The sequence below is a fragment of the Onychostruthus taczanowskii genome, unplaced genomic scaffold (genome assembly GCF_017590055.1).
Source record: "Onychostruthus taczanowskii isolate IOZ18803 unplaced genomic scaffold, ASM1759005v1 scaffold45, whole genome shotgun sequence".
NCBI classification, from domain to species: Eukaryota; Metazoa; Chordata; class Aves; order Passeriformes; family Passeridae; genus Onychostruthus; species Onychostruthus taczanowskii.
The window spans coordinates 2,554,684-2,567,199 of NW_024502014.1; the positions used below are offsets into that span (position 1 = coordinate 2,554,684).

Sequence of the window (12,516 nt, forward strand, 5' to 3'; positions counted from 1 at the left end):
ATGAATTTCTTTCCAACATCCAAACCTAGGCAAGGAAGGAAACTTTTTAAGAACACACTTCAGTAATTAGTATTAGAGTATATGTCCTCTCAGCAAATTGAAATAGAATAAATTGCATTTGTCTTTGTTAGAAATTGAATTGCTTGCAAGAGGTTAGGACTGTGGTGGCAGATCACAGAAAAAATAAAAATATACTTCAGAGGAATGAAAGGGAAAGATGAGATTGATTTTGTGTTTTAATTTTGAAATATCAGCAGCAGTTCCTCTAATTCTAATAAAAATGCAGAGATGCTAAGGATTTATTAGCTCATTGCCATTTTAAAGATAACTATATTACATTGACAAATTCCTATTTTTCTTTGATCAGAAGAAGAACAGTCATGTTTTAAAGCAACTAAGTGTGCTTTGTTACTGGAAGTTTGCTTTGGCAAAGCTACTACTTGTTTCTTTCTTTTGCTTATTTTTTTAACCCTTATTCCACATAGCTCTTAACTCTCAGTTTATGTCCCCACTTTCACATGATCAGTGATTCACCATCCCAGAAAGAACATTCCAAGAAAGTATCATTCAAGTTGTTCGGAATATGTCCCTAATCTTCATTTTCAGTGATGTTATTATTATCTGGCATTTTTTTATTCTTTTTCTTTTACACAGAGTCTGATTTCAGCTTCATAAGAATACTTGCTTAATCCTGGACAGCACAAGCTGTTAACAGCCTCTTCCTTTTCCGTTACCATCATTGCCTCTGTCAGGGAATGGAAGAGGTGTCAATGTTCACAAAAATGTCCAAACTGAGCCGGAACACAGTTATTCCAGGGCTACCACTATTTGCTGACCAGTCAAAAGTCCTTTATATGCCTTCAAACAATTTCCCAGCTGCACTCTATTACACCCCATCTGGAGCAGAACCCTTCCTTAATCCTTGCAGAAACCAGTCCTGCTAAAATAAACTCAGCCAGTTTGAACTGCAGGAATCCCTGAGCACATAATCTTGAGACAACAGAGCACTGGGGTACTCCTTCCTTTGTGCCTGCAACATCTCAGTTCAGGAATTTAAGATAAATAAGCACTTTGGAAATGGTTGTTTCTAGTTTGGGAACCAAAGAAGAACTTGGCTGACAAGCCGTAGGAACAATGGCACCATCACCTCTCTTTTGGTGGCAGCTTCCATTCAGGGCTCATTCTGGGGTTATTTTTAGGTACCATTTAAGGTGCTGTACAGTAGCAAAAGTTGGTTGTGCTGCATGAAAAGGAGATCCTGATGTAAAAATATTCCCTCTCTCACAAACTGGGCCACATTTGAAAAAAAAAAAACAACTTTCCAGAAATTCCCTTTTCTATGCAGCTTAACAAGACTAATGACCTAGAGCTAGATCCAAATTTGACTGAAGGCCACATTTACTTTAAATGCCAAATTCTTATTGGCTGCCTAATTTTCAACATTTTTGCTTTAAACTTCTTTTTTTAAGCAAAGCCATTCAGGACCTATGATAATTTTAATAGTAGGATTTGCCTTTATATCTGAGGCCAACAGTTTTCCTTTGCTGTTGCTGGTCAGAAGTGTATTCTGTGCCAGTATTTTACCCAGCTTTTCCCAAGCTGAACTTTGGTGATGGTGAGTGGATTATGCCAGAAAGAGTAAGCCATACCAGAGAAATGCAAAATATTGCTGGCCTTTCCTTCCCCTTGGTGCTACTGTTTTCTTTTAGATCTTTTTCCTTTCCTAGTTCTTCCTCAGGCCTTATGAATCCTTTAAACCTCCCAGATCTGTAGGGAAATAGAAAGTTATTGTGCATCTTCCGTAAATCTGTTGGGGTGAAATACATTTAATTCAGTAGCAAATCCTACTGATAAAAAACTCCAGAATTTTTCCCCAGGACATTAAAGATCCTGTAAGAATTTCTCTCTGCTATTGTGTTTGCAAGTTGAGAGTCAGATATGCTTGTGTATCAAAATTAACACCATAAACAAATTTATATTCTATCAGGAATTTCAGTTACTTTTGCTGATTTTTTCATCTAAGCATATTCAGAAATGAGCATTATATCACTGTGCTGTGAACATTCATTACAACTGTATAAGATTTCAAGAAAAAGGTTCAAATCCAAATCTTTTCCAATTTTGAAACTTCTAATCAGAAGAAAAATGAAGCAATTAGGTTATAATAAATGTTTCTATGATCTCAGGAAAATTACAGTAGCTTAAATTCTCACTGTATTTTAATTCAAAAGAGTTAAGGAAAAGCAATTTTCATCAATTATTAATTTATCAATATCCTTGACCTCATGGAGTATTTTGAAATCTGTGATCTAATTAAATAGCATTATTCAAAGAAAATAAATTTTATAACCATCGCTTAACACTGATTCTTGGGTTTTTAGTATCTCTGCCACCATTAGATCTCTCTTAAAACTATAATCAATTTTACATCCCAGCTTCCTAGCTGCTGTTGGAGTACGGAAACTCTCCCTGTTTCAATGCAGGAGTATATCACTGTAGGGTGTGCCCCCCAGACAGGTGGCATTTTCCATGTTTTTAGCTAAATCAGTGCAACTACAGAAGGCCTGCAGGTACCTGCAAGAGATGGATGACATTCTTTCAGCAGATATTAAGTCAAGTGAACGAATGCAATATTGCCATCGATGATTAAAATTCAGTAAATTTTGCTGGAAGGAATTTGAGGATGTAATTCAGCTTCTACCCAATACCTCTGTGCTAATGTTATTCTCTCAAGAGGAAAGAATAGTGTTTGCCATTCTGCTTTTACCCAGTCCTGTCATACTAACTTTATTCCCTTGAGATGCGAAGTGTTCTTTAAAATATCAGTATTTGAAAAATCTTACATTTTCCATCTCCCCAGTCCCACAGGGGACTGTGGCATAGATTATGTTCATTTTCTCCTTTTGATGCTCCTTTAAGGAATTCTATTTTCATTGCGGGTAAGATTGGTACTTAGTGTGTTACATCTTCCAGGTGCACTAATTACTTACCTAGAAAGTCTCTCTAACACTCAGTGAAAATAGTAGTTCTAGAAAATAAATGGAGTCGCAAAAGCCATTCTGGCATAGCTTAATGCTCTATTGGCTGGAACTTAACTGTGGGGGAGGAGGACAGGAAAGAGGAAAAAAGACCATGCTTTCCTTATCTCACTGAAAAGATAAAACTAATGCAGTTTTTATATCATATACATTTTTTCACTTGAGTTAAAATAAAACATTGGTGTAAGATAAACTCATGGTTACAGCAAGGCTCAATGCACAGACAGCCTGGATTGATTCCTTCCTCTGCCAGAGAGAACTGAACAGCAAGGGGCATTTGCCAGAACAATGTCCCAGCTTAAAACAGAATTTCTGCATATCTCTCTCAGTACTTACAACAGCTGAGAGCAGTAGAAAAGTGAAGCATATTTCATTAATGATGTGTCTTTAAATATATAAATATTATGTCAATTTTACTATAAATCTTTTGTAATAACCACTACTTACAGAGACAATTACCAAAGCAAAGCAAATACCATTTTCAGTAATTCTCTGAGCTAAACACCTAAACCAAGTGCCTGGATTAGTTCTGAACCAGTGTTCTTGTAATTAATACTCTACTCTGCAATGTGTTGACATTGGTGATTTATTACAGCTCTTACATTAAAAGAATAACCAGATTTATAGATATCGTGGAGAGCTAGAAATGCCACATTACAAATGAGGGGTTTTAGTTTTATAACAAAAAAGTATCTTATTGCTATGTGTATATTAAAATGGTTTTCTGGTAGCCCTGGGAAATCTAACAGTGGTGTATAAGCATTTTATGCCAATTTCATTTAGAGTAGAAAGAGGTTGGTTGTCTGTGTGGGTGACAAGGAAAGGGAATTTATGGTTATAGAAAAAATATTTCCAAACACTTGGAATCCAGGAGACTTTAATCCTAACTTTTTCTTCCCACAAAAGTGGGAAAGTAAAATAATCCCACTTGCAAGTACATATATTCAAAATATTAAGAATTTTTGAGTGGCATGGACCACAGCATGGCCCTGGCTCATGGCCCCTTGGACAGGAGAGGACGTCAGCCACAGGCTGCTGTGTATGGTGCAATCCTTGGGTCACCCAGGAGTTTTTAAATTCCAGATGAAATCCAATTGCTCCTATTTTTCCACTTCTCACCAAAAGGTCTTGACATCTCCTCTTTAAAATAACTACAGAAACATTTGACTGAAAGGCATGACAATCTGGGGAAACGCTCCTATGGAAGCTGTTTCTTAACACAGTTTTCAGAAGATCTCTTTAGAACAAATTGTTTTGCTCTGAAGGGATTTGTGCTGCACAGCACTGACAGTTAAGTGCTAAATGGAATCTCTCCATGGGTTCTGTATTACTGTTGAACAAAATACAGAAGCTGAACACTAAATAAAACATTTCTCTTAAATACACGAATAAAAGTAAAGCCAAGAGAACAGTGGGTCATTTTTATGCTATATCAGCAATGTCATGTTTCAGGAAAAAACATTCAGATATCACTCCTTTTATGACAATAACTAGCTCTGAAGCAGTAGTTTTATTTAATTTTTTCTAACTTGTGAGAAATTTTACTAAGTTGCAATCAGTGAATAAATGTGTCATAGGTGAGTGATAGACTTTTTAAAAAGAGTGCAAACTATGTGGAGAACACAGAAGATTCTGAATGAAGCTAACAAGCTACTTTTGCCATTTTAAGGAGCTGAAGCTTTGATAATAGACCATATCATGGTTGTGCCTGGAATAGGAAGGAGTGGAGCCTGCTCTAATTTAGCTATTGAAATAACACCTGGATTTTTGCTACAAAAAGGAAGAAAAGTAGTCTGGATTTAATCTTCTAGCAAGCAAGCAGCGCGCTGATAGTGAAAGATCAAAATACAGAGAAACTAGAGATAAGAGGAAAAAAAACCAGCACAGTTCAGCAAAGACATACTTTAAAAAAAAAAAACTCACATAAAAAAAAAAAATTTGAATTATATTTGCCAGGGGGGAAAAAAAAACTTGATGTCCTGCAATTCAATTGCAACATTAGAGGCATCTGACACAGATGCTGTGGCTACAGATGTTACAGGCACTGTGAACAGAGACCAAGGAAACCAGCAGGGCTGTGCTGTGGGACAGCACGTGTTCCCCCAGAGAGCAAAGGAAAAATGTGTTGTTCATGTTGAGTGCAAACACCCAGACAAAGATGAGGGATTTTTTTGTCTTTGACAATCATTTACTGAAATCAGTCTGGAAGTCTGGAGTAGGAAAGAAGCAGGAGGCATGTAGAAAGTAAAAGAAGGTAAAGTTATGGGGAAATGAAAAAGATGCACTAAACTGGATTTGCAAGAAATCCATAAAGATTGCATCTTGATCGGACTGCTGGGAGACAAGGGGTGAGAAGTTTAAAATCAGCTACACCATGAAAGCACTCCAGGAAATAGTAAAAGCTTGAATTTAGTAAGATTGCTGAGAAAAAGTATAGAGAAAAGGCAAACAGAAAAAAATCACTTTTCCTCCAAAAAAATTCTATTAAGAGAAGTTTTGAAGATAGAAGTAGGGAAATTTAAGAATTTCTGTTTCCAAAATGCCTTAATACTACATCTACTTTAAATTTTTTTGAGTCTTGAATGAGATTTTCTCAATGAAATATTATTCAGCTTTAAAACCTGTGGAGTACTGTATCTCATCCCAATAATTAAAGAATGCAGGTGTGGCGCCTCATAGTAGTATCCTTCCCTCAAAAGATTTTCATATATATATATATATAGATATTTATTTTATAGAGATGTAGCTCCTATCACAGCACTCCTGATTCATTTTTCTATTGTTTCAAACAATGCATCAGATGACATTTCCACAAAGACATGAGATCATGTTTGCTCCCAAGTAGAAATGCAAGAATTTATCATCATTTCTATGGGTCACAAGACCCCATACTTTGAAGTTTTTGAAAACTGGTTCCTCTCATCTAAATTTAATTCAAATAATTTAAGACTGCTAACCTGCAAATATTTTTTGTGTTTGTTTTAATGTTGTTCAGTATTGCAGCATAAAATGAGGGCTATGGAATGTGTGCTTGGGATAACTGATGGTGCTGCCATGGGGTCCAAAATATCCTCCCATACACTAATGGGTTTTATGCCATTCTGCCTCTGAAATTCGTTTTAATGATTTTGACAGCTCTCATTTTTCCTTTGTTAAATCATAGTGACTGTATATGGATATTTATTTTTAGAAGCACAAACATATTACAAAAAATACATAAGCCCACTGAGGATGAATAAAACATCTCCATAGTAACTTTCTGGATAGTGATGTATGGCTGGTTGCAGACAGACTGACAAACTTCAGTCTTAACTCTGCATCAGGATTTGTTAGCATAGAATCCTAAGCTCAAAAGTGACTTCAGAAATGAAATGCCCCTTTTCCTCTCTGTAGTTATTTCACAGCAATGATTGATTTTTTTCCAAATGTGTTTAAATAGGAAAATTTATTTTATTAGTTTTAATATAATCAGTTGCAAATACAATCAAAAATAACCCCTCAAGGCAAATGAATATTTTGGCTTTGCTTTATTTTTCCCAGAAGAAATTCTACCCTACTCATGTATTTTAAGCTTATTTTATAATACCTTTAAATGAAAATTTAAATAGTTTGGTTTGAAATTAGTATTGATATTGATGTCCATACAGTTCAATAAGAATTTCCATCTGCAGGATAATATTCATGGTAATAAGAAAGACTGTGCTATATTTTAAAGGGACAGGTTCTTAAAAGTCCATTTAGGATTTTTTTTTCTCTCTAGTCCTTAGTGTACCCATGCCCAGGACTGCATTGTGTACAGCCACTTGCGTAACCATGACCATTTCCCAGGCTCACCCCTGCAAACATGAGTGAAGCTCATTTCCCTCAGCTTCCCTGCAGTTTGCACTGAAAGTCATATAACTTACTTGCTGTTTATGTCTTTTACCAATTGTGTATGTGAAGCTTTCATACACAAGCCAGAGAAAAACCTGCAAGCAACTATGGTTTTTAAAGCTAAAAGACACCTTGTGTCTAATTTGTCAGCAAATTAGGTGGGTTTAAAATCCACCCTTGAAACAGCAGCAATTTCTGTTCCTTTCATCTAAACAGTTCTGTATTCCAATGGAACCTGGGATAATTAGTAGTTTGTTGTAGACATGAGTCATAATTATGTTCTTTCTCTCTCATTTAAGTTGTTCGAGTTCATGAATTTTTTGGCTGAGAATGTCATCTTCTGTTACATGGGACTCGCGCTATTTACGTTTCAAAATCACATCTTCAATCCTCTTTTCATATTTGGTGCTCTTGTATCCTTTGCTTTAAAGAAGTACATATCTCTGTACGTGTGTGTGTGTATATATATATATAAAGAATGCATGTTTCGTGTGAAAAAAGAAGTCAACAAGCAAACCAATCAGTTCCTTGAATACTAAAGATCAGTGAGTATCTTGTCAATTCCAAGTGCAATCATCTATTACCTATATCCTAATAACTGCCCCAATGCATGTAAGCACATGTTCTTTGGACAGTTGCTGTTTTGCTCCTGTGCTACAGGCAAATAGCTTGAAACCAGCTGGGGAACTTTTGCCAGTGGTTTGCAGGTGGGGTGGGAAATTGGGATAAGTATTGGGAAACATCTGTGGGGACAGGGGCAACACAAAACCTTTTTTCCTGTCTGGAGCCCGTGCAGATCCACAAACTGGAGAGCTGCCTCCAGACAGATGTGTGCCATAAGCAGAAACTTCGTAAATGGTATGAAGTCCTTAAAAATCACACAGTTCTGCTTTGCTCAAATCTTTCCTTCTTTATACTTGGTATCTCCAGCATATGTGGAATTATTTACACCATCGTGTGCCTAAGAGGTCAGAAAACTCTGTGTCTTTAATTCTGCCATGGTTTCTCAATAAATCTTACTGGTACAGCAATATAGATTCTTTTCACACTGACAATTTATTCAATGATTTTTTTGGCTCAGAGCAGTAGCCCCTCTGCTTATCACTTTTAAATGAACTGTAATAGCTTAGAAAGTTGGGAGCACACTGTTGACACGCAGTAATTGCTATATGTAATTTCTAAATGAATAATCAGGGCTGCACCAGGGCTCCCTTGGCTCCAGGCTGGGCTGGGTGGCAGCGAAGAGCCAAGAGCTCGCTGTGTCCCCCCAGGGCCGTACCACAGCCTGTGCCACAGCCCTGGCACCGGGAGGGAGCAGGAGCCAGCCAGGGATGGGGCAGGGACCCGGCTCTTCGCCTCTCCCGAGCCCTGGAGCTCCGGGCAGCTCTTGGGGCAGCTGCTGGGACTCAGATGTCGCCTTTCAAACTCTTCACCTGCTCTCCAGTCCCGGCACGCTCAGACTGGGAGTGCCATAATTGAGCCACAAGATAAGGGGAGGACAAAAACGTGCAAAAAGCATACATAAGGAGCTCAGACTGCCTTTCTTTAAGACTGATAATGGCCTCATGGTTCTAATTAAGTCAACTTTTGGGATAGTTCCACAGAAGAGTAATAAAGAACGTCATCAGAAGAATCTCTGCAGAGAAGGGGAAGAAAAAGCAAAAAGTACTGGATATAGACAATATGAATCACCAGGAAATAAAGAAGTAATAATCAGGTCCAAAAGTACATTTATTTTCTGCAAATTGCTGCTCAAGGAGATAATGCTCTCTCTGCAATTGATGATGGGCATTTTCCTGAAGAGCTGAAGATGAAGCCACATGTGACACAAATGTGATGAGTAGGAGTGATTGAAGTAAGATATATTATGATGAATATAAAACCAGGATATCTGGGGAAGGCAGATCTCTGCCACTGCACAAGAAGCATTACAACATGGCATGTAAAACATGAAAGAAAATACTATCATTACTTGTTTAATTACACCTTAAAATAATTTTAGAGAATATTTGGGTTAATTCTGGTTTTGTCAGTAATTTGTCCACTATTTTCCTCAACATCTTACATTTTAGGTGGCAATTTTTGTAGCAAGAGCTTCCAACATATACCCACTTTCTTTCCTTTTGAATTTGGGTCGAAAACAAAAGATTCCCAGGACCTTTCAGCACATGATGATGTTTTCAGGTAAGAGCTATTTTGGCTTTCTTGGTATTTTTCCTGTCAACATTTAATGAATGACAAAAATAATTATCTATCACTAGAAAAAGCCACATCTATCACAAAGAATTTGCTGTCTTAAAATTCAAGGTCATCTCTCCACAGCTGAATCAAATGGATGCCTTCTGATCAACCTCACTGTGCTCTCACCCTATTTTAATTAATGTTTTGGAAACTCACTGCCCAGGAAGCCATTGTCTTTCAATCCATTGTCCCTCACCTGTCTACACTTCCATGACAATTTGGGAATACCATGTTTTTAAGTTGTGCTGTTTTAGAGGCCCTTGTAGTATACCTGAGAGTATTTTACATAGCAGCAAATAAATATCCAGCTTAGACAGTGTTAGTACTGATACTCAGATCAGATATGGTCTTTGGCAATTCCTTAAACTTCAGGACCAGTTTTACTTTTAAACATGAGATCATTTCAATTCCACAGACGTTTTCATATTTATTCCAGCTTGAGATTTAATTTTGTTGATTTTGTTAACCTTGTAGAATAATAAAAAAAAAAATTTAAATCCAGAAGAGGGAGCCATGTTCTAGTCTGATTTGCACAGCATCCCCAGAACCCGTTAAGGCTCATCTGGATTACGTACTTTTTTACTTGTACAAGCTAGAAATAATTCCACTTGACTTTCTAATGCTAGTTAGGAAAAACTCACTTATAAGCCAAGAATATCTGTTCAGTAAAAGACAGAAATGCAGATACCCCTACGCTATTGATGATATAATTTTTTAAAATTAGAAACTCAGCACATTTTTTTGCTTCATTTTCCTGCTTTTTATGCAAAAATTTATTCCACATTTGTATGGATAAAAGTTCTTGATTGACAGCCTTGATGTACAGAGATCCGTTTAGCCAGATAACGAGTGAAATACAATGTGCTGCATTTCAAGCTCCCTCATCAGGACTACTCCACATCAGGGGGCCTCATTTGTGCCTATGTAATTCCAACTCTCTAGAGAGCAACACAGCAGCTCATTTCTATACCCATTCAATCCTTCTGCTAAAAGCTGCCACTGAAAATGTCAGCTAATTCCAGCGAGACCGGATTGAGGGATGATGACACATCCAGCAGGAGCTGCCTTTCAGCCCAACTGCTCCCCTGCCATTGTTCCATGGCTAACTTGGAGCTGGAGATCCCTCTGGTAAGCCTAGCAGGTGGCCAGCTAGACAACAGCATGAAAAATAGCTTTGTATCATTTGGTATCTAGTTCCTGGGCTCCATTTTGGTTTTTGATTTTCATCAGCTAAAGTATAGGATGGAAAATCTCTCTTATTCTTTAACATTTCTGTCCTTGTTTTCTGCAGTAAAATTTCATTCTCCACAGAACAGGAGCAGAAAGCAGCCTGCAGCTGAACGTGAGAACTCACACACATTAGCTTTCCAGGACAATCTGGCAGCTGAGAACTGAAACAGTAGTATTGCAGGCTTCTAAAATGTATATGTTAAAATTCTCAGAAAAGTAATTTTTATCTATTTTCAAAGATAAAACCCCTCTATTTTCTAGAGAAAAATATGTTTACATTACAATAAAGTAATGGCATAATCTGCAACTATAATAATAAAGACTGTCTCTCATGCTGCCAGCAGCTGCACACTTCACAGGAGACACAGATTTTCTTTGTAATTCTATTTTTTAAGATGCACAAAGATTTGTGCTTAGTGCTATAAACTGATAAAACTGCATATAGTGATAAACAGAGAGGACAATGGCTGCCAGGAGAGAGAGACATTTCTGATGAGTAAACAAGACATTGAATTTGAGTTTGAAGGAAATTATCTATGAAGATCTGTAGCAACAGTCATAGCACAATCTGGGCTGGAGGGGACCTTTAAAGGTTATCTGGTCCAACCCTCTGCAATGAGCAGGGGTATCTTCAACTGGATGAGGTTGCTCAGTGCCCCACCCAACCTGACCTCGAGTGTTTCCAGGGATGGGGCATTCATCACCTCGAGTGGGTTTTACCACCTTCATTGTTCTGGTATAGCATCAGGTTATAGTTGATCACAGGGAAAAATGGCCTTTATTCACCACAACATTACACATTCAGATGTGGAAAACAATGAATTTGGGTTAGTTTTGCTTTCTATCTTATTACCAAATCCACCAAACATTTACTGCTTGTTTTACTGCCATCAAAGTGATTGCTGAGAAAAATTGCTGAGAAAAGCAATTAAGGTCAGGCAAGTACACTGTTGATTAGGCTTTGATTGTACCTTACTCTGCAAAGAACTCTCCTGAAGTCACTAAGTTCTGCTTTTTCAGGCATATCAATACAGTTGAGAAAAGGTGGAAGAGTTAGGCTTGGAGGTGGATTATGGAGCATTTTGATTTATCACATTCTTTATCTGCTTCTACCACTCCTCTAAAAATACATTACAGAGGGTGGATTCACTTCTACAACTGTTTTTAATCATGATTCCTGATAACATTCCATTGTAAATGAAAACTTGATTAGTCCTTTATACAAGGACTAATTAAGCCCAGGCTTCTCAAATTAAGTTGAACATCAGCTAAAGTGAGCAGCCCAACAGTGTCTGCTCATGTGAAAAAGAAACATTTTCAAGTCTTAGACTTTATAGCACTTTCCACTCTTCTCCCAGCATATTTATTTACTTTTTACTCTGCTTTCCTCTTCTCTACAACACATAAATGGGCAAGAGAGGTGCTTGTGGGACACAGTGCTACAGGGGTGGGTGCTGTTAATATAAGGCATTACAGCATCAGTGGAGTCTGAAAGGATGAACACAAATGCAGAATTAAGCCAAAAGATGCCCATGTGCAGGCAGCTGTTGTGCAGGCATTTACATCTACACACTCATACAGACACAGAGGTGGGAAGTGGCAATGTGAAGAAATCAGCTAAACAGAAAAGAAAGCAAGGAAGAAAAGAGCAGAAAACTGCAGCTGAAACCAAAACACCAGGGCTACCCACAGAAAGTCTTTCCTGGCAGATTCTTTTCCCACCAACAACAAACACTCCAGCCTTCATGGGCTCTTCAGAGGGCTGGGTTTGGGGAGGTGTTTGTATGGAGTCTGGGCAAGGGATGGCTAAGAACCCTACAGGGCACACAGGTTCTGTTCTGGGGACTCTGGAGCTTAACCCTGGGCTGGTCTGCTTTGAAGGCTCTGACACATTAAAGGGTTTTGCTGAAAGATCAATACCTAATGGCTGACACAAAATAAAAACCTGTTAGGAAATCTGTGATTCAGCCCAAGGATGAATGGATTAACACAGCTGTGGAGCTGCCAACAGTGCACCTCTGAAAGATGAGGGGAGAGAATCTCTGATAATGGTTCATCAGAGCTGGTCCTTCTGCTGCACCACTCTGTCCAGGGGTAGCTGAGGTACCAACATCTGCTGCATCCAGTCATTCCA

General features: G+C 37.9%; 1 protein-coding gene across 1 annotated transcript in view; it reads left to right on the top strand.

Moving 5' to 3' along the window:
- Positions 1-12,516, top strand: part of SLC9A9 (solute carrier family 9 member A9) — a 173,895-nt gene that overhangs the window by 92,500 nt on the left and 68,879 nt on the right. Inside the window, exons 10-11 of the mRNA XM_041414482.1 lie at positions 7,211-7,324; positions 8,984-9,095. Coding sequence (XP_041270416.1) covers positions 7,211-7,324; positions 8,984-9,095 — 226 coding nt within the window. The remainder of the gene's footprint in view (positions 1-7,210; positions 7,325-8,983; positions 9,096-12,516) is intronic.